The sequence below is a fragment of the Dermochelys coriacea genome, chromosome 18 (assembly GCF_009764565.3).
Source record: "Dermochelys coriacea isolate rDerCor1 chromosome 18, rDerCor1.pri.v4, whole genome shotgun sequence".
NCBI lineage: Eukaryota > Metazoa > Chordata > Testudines > Dermochelyidae > Dermochelys > Dermochelys coriacea.
Genome location: NC_050085.1, coordinates 16,944,446 through 16,962,125, shown reverse-complemented (window position 1 = coordinate 16,962,125; position 17,680 = coordinate 16,944,446). Strand labels below are relative to the sequence as shown.

The following is a 17,680-nucleotide window of genomic DNA, read 5'->3' as shown; positions in this document are numbered from 1 at the left end:
CTTGGCAAAGAAATTCCTCTGCCTAACAGATCTCACTGTCAAGAGTTTATTCATGCCTTAATTTTCCAAAGCTTATTTTCATGCTGTAATTCCTAGGAAAAAGAAATTCAAACACCTGCTAATGGCTTCTCCAGTGCCTCAGATGTTGTCTTAGTGAAGAATCTATGGGACAGACGTCTCAGAAAATGTCACAACATACAACAATACTAAGTTATATTGGAGGATTCGCACTGACAACAGTTATTGGGGCTGAAAGCTCTGAACTTCTCTTTGCTAAGGCTTGCGTCAGAAAAGCAGAAGTCAGACTTTCAGAAGGGGAAATTTTGGTTTTTAATTTCCATTACCCTTTGCTTAGGCTCCTCCTTTCTACAATTGAGGAATTTTGAAAGTGACTGTCACATTAAATCAGGAAGCAGGAAGAAAACTCTTGGCTTATTTTAGAAAAAAAAGAAAAATTCAGGAGATGAGAAACAGATACCAAATACAGTCACACGTATTAAAACCCAAAATACATTTTATTTTTTCCTCTCTCTCTCTCGACAGATCATAACGTCAAAAGTAAAATTAGGTCACAAGAGAAAACGAGGATGAAGATTTTGCCCCATGCCAGCAACCGAGATATAGATATATAAAAACCTCACAGGTTCAACCCAATTCCAATGGTATAAACCAAGACAAATGGAATAGAATAGGAAGGAGGTAGGGGTACTGTAGTCAAAATTAAGATGCAATAGGGCTAAATGAAAGAAGGTTGCAAAGGATCTGGCTCCAGGTACAGCTATTGACCTTTTGTCACCTGGAATACCCAGTTCATGCTAAAAATATACCAGACAACACCCCCTTGAGAAAAGTAATGGTACTATCAAGGTAACTCACAGACATACGTTGATAGCACTCTCCATACAGTAAAGAAATAACATGGAAATCAAGCATGAATGGCATCAGACTTCTGGATGTTTTAGTACATCTCTATGTACATAATATTACTCACAACCACACACAGCCTTGTTTAAGGCTACAGAGACCTAGATGGCTTCCATTTCTCTTTTTCTAAATGAGGGCTGCATAACATCCATTAACCTCAATCATTTAATCATGAAATCATGCAGCAAGAGACTAGATAGCTTCTCTTATGGCTGATTCATTGCAATCGCCAGGACTTTGATAAACACATTTCCTTCAGAGCTGCCAAGTTTCAGCCAGAGGGAGACTTGGAAGATCATCAACATGATCAATTTTATAGCATGAAACAGCAATACAATAGCCATACACCACTGGTTTGCCAACAATCCCTAATGCACCTTCCCTTCAACATGGCTGCACTGCCTGAAAAGTGACTTTAACTGTTGGACTTTAGCTTCTTCATCAAGAAGCTTAACCAAATGCATCCGATGAAGTGAGCTGTAGCTCACGAAAGCTTATGTTCAAATAAATCTGTTAGTCTCTAAGGTGCCACAAGTACTCCTTTTCTTTTTGTGAATACAGACTAACACGGCTGCTACTCTGAAACATCTCAAGAGATTCCCTTTCCCTTTCTCCAGCAGGTCCCTGGCAGCATGCAGGGTGGGGATGGGATCCCCATTCCTGACTCATTCATAAAGCCCTGCGCGGATCTGAATTTACCCAGAGTTCAGGGATTTTATCACCTCATCATAAATATGTACATATATGCAAACTAAAGGAAACGTGTCTGTGGACTGCCCTGGCTAAATAAACAAACATCAGCTCCTGCAAAATGTTGTAGCACTTGGCAAACAGCTTTATGAGTGTAATTTATGCCTTTTAGCTTCCATCAAATTAAATGTCTCACGCAGAGAAGAAAGTTATTGACTGTTAGTGGAAAAATCATTTTACATTCAACCAGTGACTTGGAAAAAAAAAACCCTCAAAAACCACACTGTCCACTGAATGAAAATTAAGTTCAATTTCTAGAACGCCCAGTGACATTACCGAGTGCCAATACCAGATCTCTGTGTGACGTCTCTACCAGGGGTATTTACAGCCTTAGATGCAATAACTCAGACAGGCAGAAAAGGAAAGAGGAGACATATCGGAATATTTCAAAACTTTAAAAACAGTTGACTTAGAGCAGGTTAAACAAATACCTATCAGGGATGGTCTAGATAATACTTAGTCCTGCCTTGAGTGCAGAGGACTGGACTAAATGACCTCTTGAGGTCCCTTCCACTCCTACGATTCTATGATTCTATTTACAAACCTTAAAAAAAAGTTTTAGCCACTATCTTCAGCCAGGAAGCATATCAAGCAGACAAGGGCTCCTCAGGGCAATGTTGACTGTCATCAATTCCACACAGCTTATGAAAGATAAGGGAGATGTTACCATCTCACAAAACTACCAATTTTCTTTATTGATAAACCATATTAAGCTAGCTGGAGGTTTTTAGCTCTACAATTCAACTCCCAGATAAGCCATTAATAACTGAACAGAAAGGGCTGCTGGTTACACTTCTATTATTGATAGCCTGTAGGCTAGATTTTATCTCCAGTTAGTTCTGAATTCAGCAAAATCTCCAGAGTTCTCTCAGTCAAACCCGGGAGGAAGAGACTTCAGTGGATTTTTGAACAGCCGCATATCTGCAGAAATATGCAGCTCCCTGTGCACATGCCTCCAATGTGAGGCTCACCAAGGTTCAAGGGAGAGATCAAAGAGCAGTGAGGAGGGCGAGTTCCTTGTCTATTATTCCCATAGTTCATCAACATTAAGCTATCTTTGAAGACAATGGAAGCAGAGTTTCCTGTGTGTGTGTTTGCAGGATCAGGCCCAAAACTGGGTCTGAAAGGGAGGGCAGAGCACTCATGGCTCATCCAGGTCCATGCGGGAACTTTGAGGCTTCCCTCCCATGGTCTGCCATCACCTCCGGCATTTCCTTTCCCATTATACAACTCATAATGCACCCACTTCTCACGCTCTCCCTGCTCCATGGGAGCTTCGCCCCAGTCAAGACAGATTAGATGCCGAGGAAAGACCTTCTCAGAACTTGACCTAACAATACAGCAAATACTCAGCATTTGATCCTGGGATCCCTATGTTCTTTACAAACATGGATTTAACCTCGTAGCAGTCCTATGTTGTTATCCCCATTTTGGAGATGGAGAAACCAAGGCAGAGAGTGGCAGTGACCTCCCCAAGGTCATATGGGGAATCACAGAGAGCTGGGGTTAAAACCCAGATTTCCCAACTCCTAATCTTGTTCTCTAACCGTGCCCTTCCTGTGGTCTCTATCCTCCCAGCATGGGTTGGGACTCTCTCACATGAGTTCTCAACCCGGGGAACATGACCACCAGGCTGGCTGGGGATCAGGGAGAGGAGGTCACAAAAAACCAGGCATCACAAGGGGTCACAACTACCTCACCCTTTCCATATTGCTAGACAGGGCCAAAGTGGCAACTGGCTAGATCAGGGGTGGCCAACCTGGGGCTCCGGAGCCACATGCGGCTCTTCAGAAGTGAATATAGAAGGTTAGGTTTGGAAGGGACCTCAAGAGGTCATCTAGTCCAACCCCCTGCTCAAAGCAGGGCCAATCCCCAATTTTTGCCCAAGATCCCTAAATGGCCCCTTCAAGGATTGAACTCACAACCCTGGGTTTAGCAGGCCAATGCTCAAACCAAATATGCGGCTCCTTGTCTAGGAGGGCTGGAGCTACAGGTGCCAACTTTCCAATGCGCCAGGGGGTGCTCACTGCTCAACCCCTGGCTCTGCCACAGGCCCTGCCCCCACTCCACTCCTTCCTGCCCCCTCCCTAAGCCTGCACTGCCCTCGCTCCTCCTGCTCCTCCCCAGAGCTGCCTGCATGCCATGAAACAGCTGATTGGGAGGTGTGGAGAGGCGCTGATCAGCAGGGTGGGAGGTGCTGGGAGTGGGAAGCTGATTCGAGGCTGCTGACATATTACTGTGTCTCTTTGGCAATGTACATTGGTAAATTCTGGTTCCTTCTCAGGCTCAGGTTGGCCACCCCTGGACTAGATCCTGGCCAGGTGGGAGGAGAGTCCTGGCATAGAAAGCATCAAAAACCATAGCTCATCTAAGTCTGCTCATTAACGTTTAAGCACTGACTGTCAAAACCCTCTTCTGCTGCTCCTGTACAAAGGCATCAAGCCCATCGCTAAAGAAACTGGCACTGGATTAGCTGTCTAGGTCAAGATGAGAGTGGCCATTCTTTGTGGCGGGCCAGGTGGGAAGCTGGAATGAAATAACCGAGAGGTGGCATAAGCCCAGAGAAATGATGCACAGTGCAATCAACGAGGAAGACAGATACTGAACCGAAGCCAACACAGAACACGTTAGGCGAGAGCTCCCAGACTCAAAATACTTTAAACCACCAGTTGTGATGGGTGGGGCAGCTAGAACCTTGGTGAGGGCAGGAAGCAGAATTCCTCCCACCTAGTTATTAACAGCACCAGCCAAGTGCCCTGTGCTTCCTGACACTGGGAACCTGGCACCGCTCTAACTACACCCATGGGCTGTCCTAGTGCAACCCCTGAGCATCAGAGTGCTGGACTGGGTAAGAAGTTCCGCTTGTGCAAATCACCTTTTACACCCAGGCCAAATCCCTGGCACAGAAGGCCTAGATCTAGCCACCCCATAAGCTTCAAGGGATGCTGCATGAGCAAAGCGCTCTGACATGACCTGCGCTGAAATGCTGAACCCCAAAGAGCCTGGCTGGAAGCACAGGAGCCAGCAAACTCTAGCTTCATTTTTAAATGGACCTGTTGTGCCTTCCTGGAGCAGCTAGTAACTTGCTGACCAGTCCCAGCACATACAATATTCAGGCAATACCAGAGCCAGGTTACAAGAGTAAAAATCAGAATTGCCGGCTGCCAGCGGGTTGAACTAAGGTCCCCTGGGGGCTTTAAAGGACCTTCAGATGAATAGGTATTTTGGGGGTATTTCCAAAACTGATTTGGGACCCGCCAGTGTGTTTGCCAGTGCTTAGGGCCTCTTAAATCCTCAGATTACCGAGCCATCGCACACACTCATGTGCCTGTCTCGTCTCAGCTTAGCCACAGAGTTCATCCACTTGGGGTCCAGCAAGGGAGGGAAAGCGGATGGCCATTCGTGGCACAAACACATCCCACTGGCTATTTATGGAGCCCTTTTCGTCTGCAAAATCACAGGGGAGCCCTAACAATGGTGACATACTGGGGAAAAACAGTTCATAGGACACAGTCATGTCTCAGGGCCAAGCACACAGAGCTAACCGAGTCAGGATGGGAAGAGACACAGACAACTAGCTACTGGTCCGTGGGAAGAGGGGACGTCCCCTGTCAAATTAACTCCCTCCTCCCCTTGAAGGCCAATGCAGTTCCATTGAGGGGACTGTGTTCCGTTGTCACCCAAAACGCTAACATTCAAATCCACCCCGTGGGGCCACAAGTAAGAGAGGTGGAAGTGGTCAAAATGCTGTAACAGAGCTAGCAGTTTCTGGAAACGGTTCCACTGAACCAAGATCATGGGACACTGCAAACTCTGGTAGGCTCTCCCCCGAGCAGCTTCCTTGCTCTAAGTGTTGATGCTCATTAACACCCAAGTGGGCTCAGCACAGTATGTTGCCCGAGGCTTGAAAACAAAGTGCTGCTACGCTAGGGGCTGTTCATTTCCTAATCCTAAATAATCAAAAGATCCCCACATCCAGAAGGAGAAAGGAGGATCAGAGCTTCTAAATACTAAGTCTACCGTAGCCTATTTAAAACAAAAACAAAAAAATGCAGTTACAATCTCCTTTTAACATGCAGGCTTTGCAGGTCTCTGGAGAGCTGCCACGGGTTCCCCCTTCTACTTTACAGAAAAAAAAATTAAAGCCACATTCTCTTTGCAGCTTTCCCGTTGGCACTGCTTAGGGTTCACTGATTCATAAGTAGGCAAGTTTTGTTCTTCAGAAAGGCTGCCCCCTCACCTAGGGCATGTGCTTTTGCAGCCCAAATATCAGATGCTCGAGAGAGGCACTTAAAAAACCCCCACAACACCAGGAAGCATCTATGTGGGATCTCTTTTTTTTGATTACTTCATTCCATTTTTAAATTTTTTTTACATCAGGGCTTTTACTCCATTCTTAACCTGAAACAAGACTACAACAGTTAAGACATAAAAAGTCATGGAATTCCCCTTGCACAAAAACAAAGCTATACCTAGTCTCTCTTACTCCCAAACTGAAAAGCATCTCTTAGTAAAATTGCTTCATGTAGTTTGGCAATTCCCAGCGTGAAGGTTGTTGCATAAAAACACATACCTCACAGTTATATTACAATATCCTGCAGAGTAACAAACAAAAAAGCACTCTGATATCCTGCCTCCCTTCTGAGCCCAATGGTTTGAAGAGTCACGATGTGCATTTCTGATTAATTTTTAAAATTGCAGCCTTCCACAATGGGAAGCTCTCACCTTTGTTTCTGAAGCTACAATTTCTCTGACTCACGCAGACCTCAGAGTAAATTACAGAGACACTGAATGTAGCAAACAGCATGAAAAACCAAGTGTGCAACCTAGTCACAACCATTGTGCTTCCTTCTCTCCCTATTTAGACTCAAAAAAGCTCTCTCACATTGCTGTCAGGTTTTTTGTCATCCATTCCATACCTGGAGGGACATGGCTCACGCTAACGTATGCTCCATTTATTTGGGATTACTGTGGGTTTAAACACAATGGGAGGTACAGCTCATGAGCCATGCCCACACACCTCCCACTACTGTTAAAAATCCATCGTTCGATCTGTGCCATGCTCCCCCACCCCACAGCAGAACAATCCACCGTGGAAAGGAAATGGATGGAAGTACGAGCCCTTTCCTACTGGACTGAGCAAAACAAACTCAAAACAAGCAAGATGAACAGCAGGTACCATGCACCCTTATGCTCTGCCTGGCAGTGGCTACTGGATTCTCTTCCCTGCATCTTCAGAGACGACAGGACCATGGTGAGGGGGCCAATGGGGACTTTTCCTCCAACAAAAACCCACTATGCCAAGCTGTATGTGGGACCCAAGCAGTGCGCAGGCCTTGTGCAGGCCCAATGCCCATGGTGAATGTCACTCCCATTGAGCCAATAAGGGCTGCATGAATTGGCCATTAGTCTGATTATGCCCAGCCTCCATCCTTCCTACTGCAGGCCACACTCATCTGTTGAGTCATGTCAAATTAGGTCTAGACCCTGCAGTGAGGCCTGCCCACATGTAGTTCACTGCAGGATTGGTGCATTCAATTGTAGGCTCTTTGAGGCAGGGACTGGGCTGTTGTGTGCGTTTGTACAGCACCTAGTATGATGGAGATCTCCATCCAGGTTGGGTTTTTGGGAGTGACCAGAATAGAAATAAAATAAAATAAAATAAAATAAAATGGCCCAGAGCTGCAGTCTAGGATCCAAGGCAGAATCTTTTCTGAAGTCCAGTGTCAAACTAGTCAATGTTTCAGGGGCTTTCCTCCCCTCTCTCACTTTGGTTAAAGTCCTCTTTGGAAGCTAGAGACAGGAAATTCTGCCCTTGCAACAGCATAGATACAGGGCTGGCGTGAGAGGATGGTGCCAATTTTAAAAAGCAAAAAAAAATTGAAGCATTTTTATTGAAAAAAGTGAAAAGCCAACAGCGCAACCATAGGACTCTGGGGTCTTTGCAAACTGCCACGTGCAAAAGGAACCATGTCTGAATTCTGGGCTAGCCAACCTTGGCTGCGTTTCTTAGATGCTTACAAATAGTGCTATCCCACTGAAATCAATGGGAGTTTTGTCTTTGGTTTCAATAGAAGCAGGATTAACACCCTCCTCCCCTGAGATATCGGTGTAAAAAGTCACTCATAATCCCGATATCCCACCGAACACACATCATAACTCTGATACCAGAACAAATATTCCTTGAACGCAGTCACATCCTGTGAAAGCAATGCAAGTGCCTGACAGACTACTGGGAGGAGGATAGGATTAATTGAGTGTATTACGGAAGGCTGGACTGCAGAGTGAACAGGTTTTATGGAGGTAGCAATCAAAATAGGTAGTGACCTGCAATTCTGCTGCTTAACGTACAAGTCCCAACCAGACCAAGTTCAGAGGACAAGACAAGTCCTTAATGCTGTAGTTAGGACTTGTCTACACAGAGTTGTTCCTGATTAACGCAGTGCGGTTACTCCTGTTCTGGAATAAGAATGACTTGTTCCTGTTCAGTTTAATGCACTTTCAAAGTGAGTTAAGATAAACAGGAAGGAATCCATCTGGGTGTGTCTACACTGCACACTGGGGTCTGTCATATGTTTAGGCCCAAATACCCCTAATGTCCACACACAAAACTCTCTAACATGCAACTCCCCATGGCCAAATCTGGGCTCAGTGGCTGACTCAGGGAATATGTACAAGCCAGCGTTCTGGTATAGCGTTTGATCAAGCCTGGTTCCCTCTGCATTGAGGTCACAGCTGAAGCTCATGTTGCCAGTTCACATTTAAAATAGTCCATCAATACTATCCCAAAATCCTGAGTCTGTCTGTTCTGGCCCTTCTATCTCCCAGCTTCCCACTTGTCTCCTATGTACTGGAAGCAATTCCCTGCTTTACATTCACTCACTGAGCGTTTAACCCTCCATTTTCACACGAACTGCCGAATTTTCAAGCCAGCTAAGCCAGTTTGCTGAAGAACTGAGAAGATGGCCACCACCCATCATGCTGCTAGCTTGCCAGAGGAACATACCAGGAGTTTCGTCAACATGTGGCATGAGGGCTGCAAGAGTCATGAATTTAGCAGGACTACAAGCAACATGCATTTATATGAAGTCTGGGAACTCCCCGGCTAGCTGCCTGAAATGCCCCATGTGTTGGCTGGCTGTGAGCGTTTCCAACCAAGCGTCAGAGGATGGACAGGCAAGCTGGGAGAAAAAAAAAACTGAATTCTGGAGATGTTCACCAGCAAACACAGTCACCTCATGGTAATCTTACACATTCACGAGTTAGTGGAAGCTGCTGGCAGAATTAAAATACAATGGGCCTCTCTCATTCAGTGGCAGGACTCTCGTGAAAAAACAGGAAATTACACTAGCTCCATTCTCTGTTGCAAAGCTATTCTGAAGAAAAAAATATATATTGTACGTAAAAAAGACAATCGCAGGAAAAGGGTAAAAAACAAAAAACCCCTCTCGTCTCAAGCCTGAGAAAGTTCCAAGACTTCTTGGGGAGGGAGATTGTCTCAGTATGGTGCAAAAAAAGGATCCATAAGCCCAGTCAAAAGGGATGGTTAGAGTTGGCTCAGGCAATTCTCTATGCACTAGACTGTAAAACTGCCCCCCTCCCTGTGCTGTCTTGGTAAATCCAAGCAGACCAGGCAGGAACAGGTCCAACAGCTTTATTGGTACAGCTTCCAGCAGTTTGCTTCATATTGGCACCATGTGCACCACTGCCCAATTCCAGCAGCTCAGGAGTTCACATTGTACGGTGGCCTTAAGAGGACAAGTTGATCCATCTGCCTCCTTTCCCATATAGCATCCTCAGAAAAGACCACACGTTCTATACACAGGAGAGTCGGGGAGAAAGCTGCCCAGCAGCAACCTTGATTTAAAAAAAAGGGCGTTATTCTTGGATGTTCTCTATCAGGGTCAGAAAGGATGGCAGAGCTGGCATTGAAAGGTATGCACGGTATATACAGCAGTGTCCTATGCAAATCATTGCAAGTCCGTGGGAATTGGAGCGCTGAAGTTGACATGTGTCAGCACAGCCATTTACAGTAATTGTTTTTGGACTTGGGATCATGCAACAATGGCTAAGCTCTAAACCAGTCTGCTGAATGGGATGAATGATTACTTCTCTATAGCGTTGCAAGAGACTAATTATTATAATGTTGAGAAAAAACGCATTGCAGGAATCCCAAAGCTCATTTCACAACGTTATCTGGTTGGATTGTCATATTAATGCAACCGCGAGACATATTCTAATCTTAATGGATAACAGAAGCCACAAGGCTCAGAGAGACATTCTTTGACAGAATACCAAATGATTTGAATCATTTTGCTAGAACTCTGAACAGTGTCCATGCTGATTCAATTCCACAAACATAACTTCCATTAACTCCAATGGGAGTCACTCCCACGCAAGGGAAGGGGGTACAGTAAGTCATCTCTGTGTAGATTGCGTAACATACCAGGAAGCCTTAATCTTTAAAAAAAACACCCAATATAATAAAATGTTTGCACTGACATGAAGGAGAAAAGATTTTGTAAATGTGTCTTTCAAGGGGGGAGGAGAGGGTACCTGGCTCACCAGGGCAAATACTCATCCAAAAAGGATTATGAAATTCAGCTACAGGTCAGACTTCTAGCACCCCATTCGCTATGCTACTGCCAGCCTCGGGGTCTTGTGCCTCTCAAAGCTTTGCAGTCAGAGAGGAAGGATGGCCTAATCGTTAGGGCAGTAGTTGATGATCTGGGTTCACGTCCTTGCTCCACCTCAGGCTTTCCTTGACACCACGGGTAAGTCGCATCATCTCTCAGCTCCCCATCTGTACAATGGGGACACCAGCCCTGCCGTGCAGTTCTGTTGCGAGAATACTATGTTGAAGTTTGCGAGGAACTCTGAAACTAGTGTAAATGAAGGCCATGGAAAGGCCTTCGGCGGCACTGATGCACTTGGGATTTACTATCTGTATTATCGTAATGCCTACAGAAGGACATCCCCTGCACTCTTCCTCTCTGCAGCTCACCCATGATCAGGCCCTCTGCATTCCTTCGACATTACTTCCCTCACTAAGCAAACACGATTCACACACCAGAGGCCAGATTCTCTCTCCATTGCCCTGCCACCTGTGTAACCATTTACATCACTGTGAAGTCTGGGTAAAAGCCTATCAACTCAGAACAGTAATGAATTACTCCAATTTAGCATTGGTGTAGACAGACCTATCAGGTAGAGTCCGGGACAACCTGGCAGGATCCAGGTACACTCCGAGTTATACCTCAAACTCCAGGCTTAGCTACTGCAAGCTCAGCAGATCCATCCCAAGTGCTGGGTGGCTCATGGACCATAAGACAGGGAAGAGGAGAGGTTGAAGTTTGGAGAGAAAACTGCGAGGTGGTGAAGGACTGTTGTGAACGACTGCTTTTCCTCCCACCCCAAATCCCAAAAAGGAACAGTTTTTATAAACACTGTGTGCTGTATTATAGACAATCAGGACCTGCATTCCACTACGTAAGTGAAGAGGAATTGCATAGGCAATGAGATGTAGTGGTTAGAAAGAAGGGGTGCTGTGGAGAGAGGGAGCCAGGACTCCAGGGTTCTTCTCCCTAATCTGGCAGTTGGTACCCATACATCCATGGGCAAGTCATCGAAGACTCTGCAAACATTAAGACTCAAAACATCCTCTGTACAGCAATAGGTCAGTATTAAAATCCCCTTTTCACAGCTGCATAGTGGAGATTCGGAGAGGCTAAGTGACACTTCCAGTTCTGTCACAGTCTCTCTGTGACACCTTGGGAGTCTGTTCCCCATGACAGCATACACCCAGCAATTGGGCCTTGCATTGTCTGCCTGTTACAAGTTACAGCAACAGTCGTGGACATCAATGAGAATAGCCTGGTATACCTTTGGATGCTTGATAAACAACATAATTGTGAACATTTCTCCAGAAACTCTAGACGTCTCTGTAAATGCTAAAAAGATGGCTCCGGCACACAGTACAGAGTTAATCCGGGGGCCTTTGCTGTTATAGAGGCAGTACAGAGCATGGGCCTGATTCTGGAACTCTTGCAGGCAACGGAACTACCCATAGACACTCAGCGGTTAGACAAGGGTACAGTGCAAGATCCCGAACAACAGAGCTGGTTGAAAGTTTACATATTTCAAGTTTGTTTTGGTCTAAAAAGCCAAGCAAACTTTTGGCAGAAACACTGAACATTTAACATGACTTTTTCATGAAAATTCTGCTTTGTTTTTTTTTTCCAAAATCCAGACACGTTACAATAAATCACATGTATTTTAAAACAAAAAACAAAAACACACAAAAAACCCTTTTCTTTTCCCCAAACCAGCCCTACTGACAAGAATACAGGCGCAAGCCTCACACTCTTCCGCAAAGCTCCCCAAATGGCTCCCCGGGACTGTCACAACTCAACATGGTTAACTTTCATCATCTGGCGAGCAGCCAAGGACTTACGGTCGTGAGTGGGCAGTCTCGTAGCGCTCAAAGGAGTGTGAGGTGTCGTGCTTGTTGTTCATGTAACACTGCGTACACAAGTCATAATCAAAGCACACCTTGCACTTCCACCGCATGCCTCTGATCCCATGCTTCTTGCAACAATCGCAGATGATGTTGGGATGGCGCACACCTAAAAAACCCAAATACACAACCCATCAGAGGATGAATGCACTGGACAGAGCTCAGAGGGAATTACTTAGAGCCGCAGTTCTCAACCTGTGGGTTGGGACCCAAAAGCGCATTGTGACCCTGTTTGAGTGGGGTTGCCAGGGCTGGCATTAGACTTGCTGGGGCCAGGGGCTGAAGCCAGAAGACCAAGCCCCACCACCCAGGGCTGAAGCCAAAGCCTGAAGGCTTCAGCCCTGGGCAGTGGGGCTCAGGTTACAGCCTCCACCTGCCCAGGGCTGAAGCCCTCAAATTTTGGCTTTGCCCTCCCCAAGGGGGTGGGGTTCGGGTTTCGGCCCCCCTGCCCAGGGAGGAAGGGCTCGGTCTTCAGCCTCCTTCCCGGGATCGTGTAGTAATTGTTGTCAGAAGGGGGTTGCAGTACAATGAAGTTTGAGAACTCCGACTTAGAGGGTACTCCGAGTGGCTGTACTGTTGTGAACCACTTTCTGTAGGTTCCTGTACAAGAGGATCTGAAGTTCCCATTTCACCTTCCTTCCCACACCCTGCACAGAGAATAAGTTGGACTGTTTATTGTTTTAAACTAAATGCTTTAAGAGGAGGAGATGGGGAGCCTGGGAGCAGAAGATGGGTTATTTAAAATGCTGATAAAGATGCCAACTGCAAGAGTGTCTTTAGAAAATGTAAAACCGGCAGAGTCCACTCACAAAAGGTGATCGGCTTGACACACTAGTCCTGCTGGAGGGGCTGCAGCTCTACTTGTTTTAACTCCTGCCAAAGCCTTTAACACTGCTTTTATATATCTATGGTACTTCTATGCCCCATTCCGATAATATCTGAGCACTTCAGTTTTCCATGCATTCATCCTCACTCCTGAAAACTTTACTATACTATTCTAGCACAGAGGTCTTCTTCTGCCTCCATTTATAGGAAGCCCAAGGGGATGTCTTGTTAGCCTCAGACAATTTGCTATCAGTCGCTAGTCTAGGACAGGCTTTAGGATCCTGGTACCCCAGGCTTTAGGATCCTTTAGGATCCTGGTTCCCTCCCTCTGCCTTTCATCTGAGGCACGACAGCAGGTCTCCATCTCTTCCTTTTCCCAGGTCTCCTCCATCTTTCTCCTTGGTCTTCCCTCCTCTCCCCACTAGCAGTCATGACCGACTCCTGGCCAGCTGGCTTCTTCCTCCAGCATTGAGGGATGGCTTGTGAAGTAAAAAGCTTTTCTGCAGCACTGCTTAAGCAGCATGGTGCCCCCCAGCCTTGAAAGCTGGGCTGGGATTTCCAGACACACACAGGAGAGTTAAGCACTCGGATCCCACTGACACTCAATGGGTTTGGGGAATCTCACCTTTTGGCAAGCCTTAGCCATAAATGCCCTAGGTGGCTGCCTACCCAGCTTATGCTTAGAGCTTCTCCCAAGAACAGGAGCAACAAAATAAAGCGGCTCTTTCTTCCTGCTTCCTCCACATTGACTTGCCTGATCGAACCTCGCCAGGCCTCACCAACCTCTGCAGGAGGAGGATTAGCCTAAAGGCTCCGCCTGGGACATGAAGCAGAAGGGGTTTCAGATCAGAGTGCTCCCCAAGAAAACGCATGGTCTTTCACGCAGCCATTGGCAACCCAGCACTCACGCCATAGCCCAAGCACCACTCCAGTGAGATTGCTGGGGAAGCTTTCATATTGAACGCTTTTCAGCCCTTCTGATGTTGAACACGTGTCTCAGAGAATCTGAAACGTAACTAAGCAGCAGCAGTGCACACAGTACTGGGGAGCTTGTTCTGCGTTCATGGGGGGTGGTTACTTTGAAAATGAAGTTTTAATAATGGTTTAAGATACAAAGTTAGCAGCTGTATGGGAGCTCCTCTCCTTTACTCTGGATTAGCGGTTAATGGCTGCTTTCAGCGCCTTTTTCATGCTCTTGTGACAGAAGAACAAAGCCAATGAACTCAAATGCTTCATTAAAATGATGTTACATGGGAGCAACTTTTGATTTTCTTCAGAGCAGTTTTTTCTGCTCACCAATTAAAATCTTTATTAAATGCATCAATTGCTTTATCAAAATGTATTTTTCTTCGTTCTCCTATCACAGATGCACAGAAAACCCAGGAGTAATTCATTAAAACAGGAATTCTCCATCTCCAGACACCAATCTCCTCTCAGGATTTCATTAAGAACAATTTAAAATCAGGGATCCAAAGCAGTCACAAGTGGATCCCTCCCTTACATCTTTCTGATCACTGGCCCAAGAATATTGGAAATCGTTTACATGACCCAGAAACATTGGTAAAACTATGCCAAAATGTTCAATTCTGGCTGCTTAGAGTGAGTCTCCTAAACAGGAAAGGCTTGATTTTCATAGCTCTCGAGGGATCTGGGATTACATAGCAGCTAGCTCACATGCTGTCTGTCGATATTTAACCTCCCATGATACTGGTACCTTGCCCAGCATTCTGAAAATGGAAAGTGCTAACACTAACAAACACAGAGAAATATCTTCCTTTTACAAATGAATCAACAGACACATATTTAGTGATTCCCCCCCTCCCGTGTCACAGAATTCGTATGCCGGAATTCCTGGCTCCCAATCTATACCCACACCGAGTCTCCCTAGCAGCTCCGAGACCTGGAGATGTAGAGGATGGCTGTCATTTGAGCCAGACATTGTGTATGCTAAAACAGAAGGCTTTACTGAAATACATGGCTGCACCTCTTGTCAATGTCCAACTAATATTTCACTGGCCTTACCTATTTGTGCATTATCGTACAGAAGAAGGTCATAGGCTCCTTGGAATCCAGTCCGATAATTGGTTCTGGTTCCTTGATCCCACTGGACTACCACAGTCCTATCCGGTGTTGTTGGGCTGCCTTGCCGGCCAATCTCAACCACGGTCCCAACGTTTCCTTCGCCGTTGTCCTGATTGCCCCATTTCCAGTCATTTCCGCGGACCACCCGCATCCCGACCTGCATGCTTGCATATGGGTCCAAGTCCATCACGCTGTACAGCATCCCTCACTGGCAGGGAATCTCAAAGGCAAGATGGAGGGAGCTGTGTGCCCAACACACCTAGTAAGAAAGCACACAGTTAAGACACATTGTACAGCAAGGCACAAGACTTTCACAGCAAGGTGCGCGTTTAAATAATTTTGGCTAAACAAACTAGGCCTACAAGGGCTCACCGAATTAACGTTTTTCTAGATTCTGCATTTTCTGAACAAGTAACTCAAACCCAACAGGTCATCTTTGATCAATTCAGATTCCCCTTGCCTCTCCCCCGCTTGCACCAAAATGGTTGAGAGCTGCTTTGGGTAGCAAGGTGTTATACTACAGATCATCATCCTGGAACTTCAAATAAAATTCTTTCCCTTGCAGACAGGGTGTGAAATCCTCGCTCCATCGAAGCAAATGGAAAAATCTCCCAGACGTCAGTGGGTCCAGGATTTCACCCAAGCTGACAACAATTGCTCTATTACGAACAACATCTGTCCCATCCATAATGTTCCCCCGGTTTGAGAAGCTGGAGGAAATGAAAGGAAGGAAAAAGGCTTCTCTTCCCCACTCACGAGGGTCCTGCTGCCAATGCTGGTTCTTACCACACTGTTAGACCAGCCACAGAGGTTTCATCACATGGATGTGTGCAGACACTTCTGTTTGAGGAACTCTGCTCTCTACCACTATGCCTCAGCCTGAGGTTAAACCAAAAAGACATTTGCAACAGCCAAATTTCAACTGCTTTCACAGAAAACCGCCTCCTTCCCCACCTCTCCTGGAAACTGGACCCAAAACAGTGTCCACGAGCCCAGTTTAGAGTGTATAATAAAACCCAGAAATTCAAAGGAGTTCCTTCTTTGGGAGCATATTGCACAGCTCCGATTGCTACAGGGTTATGAACAAAGCCAGTTCCAATTTGTGCTTCGCTCCTCCGTTCCACACACCACGATCTGCTGTAGCATCTGTGCAGCAGCTTGTGTTTCATTACAAGAGCTGCAGGCTCATTTTAATCTTTCCTTATTGCACTGATATCCCAGATCTGGTTGGTATCGTAACCAATTTGCGGCCAGCTAAGATTTTATGGTTATAGGTATGCTGCATGCCAGGGCAAACTCGGAACTTCCTGCTTTTCATCATGAACTGAGCACAGATCATCTTCCTCCAAAAGTACAGGTCCCTGCCATGGTCCAACATTTTCAGTGCTGGGGGTTGGAAGCTCATCGTGGGGCACCTCTGCAATCTACCTACTGAAATAGGCGTTCTACAAAATGGTGTCCCCTGCACAGTGTGACCGCACACACACACACCGTATATGCAAGGAGGATTCCTTTTTGTACAACAGGTCTGCTGGAGAGAGGAGGAGAATGGATGCATTTTGGGGTTGGAAGGAGTTGGTCCAGTGGGACCACCAAGCTTCCTTTAGTTGCTATCAGTATAGGCCCCATGACACATAGTTCAGCAGTCCTGATTCCAGCACGAGAGGGCAGCAGTGCCCATACATTACCCAGTTCATTTCCGTATTATAGAGGTTTCACCAAAAGGTGTTCAAACTATTTATCTTCACTATGGTTACAAACTAATAAAGGCCTTTCAAAATCTGTCCTCCACTCCTCCATTGGTCGAGAATTCAGCCATTCAAGCATTTACATTTAGGTCATCTTCAGAAGACCGGAAAGCAAACTGTAGTTCTGTAGACTATGGAAACACTAAAGGAGACTGTAGCAAAAGTTTCTGGGAAATAATAGAATGTCAGAACTCTGCAAAAATATATTGAGAAGGAAGCCTAGAACGCACTGCAAGGATTCATGTGGCTTTCGTTCCTACTTATCTATAAGATCAATCTCAAGACAAAAAGAACACATGGAAGATTTATAGCCTGTTATAGGGAGGTGTGTCAAGATACACAGCAAGCGTTAAACAGTCCAATTCACAGGGCTCAACTCTCAACACAATCAGAGAGTCATGATCAAATGAGAAACCAGGCACAGAAGCATCATCCCTACTGGTAACATTTTAAAGAGGGAACGTGCACATAAACTGTACTGCTTTCACACATTAAATCAGAGTCCCTGTCTTGGTTAACAGGTCTAAGATTAGACCCGCACCCCTATAAATAGTTTTCATTTTAAAATATGGTGGGGGGGGAAGGGGTGAAGACAACACAAAGCCTTAGCCTTTGAAAAGCCACTCTCAGCAACGTGTGTTAACACGTGTTAAAAAGTGTCTTTGATGGATGAGCCATCAGCAAGTCAGGGCGGCCTGGAGGGAAAGTATGTCACAGTTAGGGCTGACTGCTTGTCATGGCAGAAAAGAATGCTGAGGTCACAATTTATTTAAAAAAAAAAAATGCAGCAAGTTAAGGGAGGGAGGTCATGCGGTCTGGATCCAAGTTATTTTCA

At 45.8% G+C, this 17,680-nt stretch overlaps 1 protein-coding gene across 11 annotated transcripts in view; it reads right to left on the bottom strand.

Moving 5' to 3' along the window:
* Nucleotides 1-17,680, bottom strand: part of MIB2 (MIB E3 ubiquitin protein ligase 2) — a 101,447-nt gene that overhangs the window by 50,044 nt on the left and 33,723 nt on the right. For all 11 annotated transcript variants that reach the window (XM_038376578.2, XM_043499861.1, XM_043499857.1 and 8 more), the window contains 2 exons: nucleotides 15,038-15,356; nucleotides 12,128-12,299 (listed from right to left, as the gene is read on the bottom strand). In XM_038376578.2, coding sequence (XP_038232506.1) covers nucleotides 12,128-12,299; nucleotides 15,038-15,299 — 434 coding nt within the window. In that variant the 5' untranslated portion in view covers nucleotides 15,300-15,356. The remainder of the gene's footprint in view (nucleotides 1-12,127; nucleotides 12,300-15,037; nucleotides 15,357-17,680) is intronic.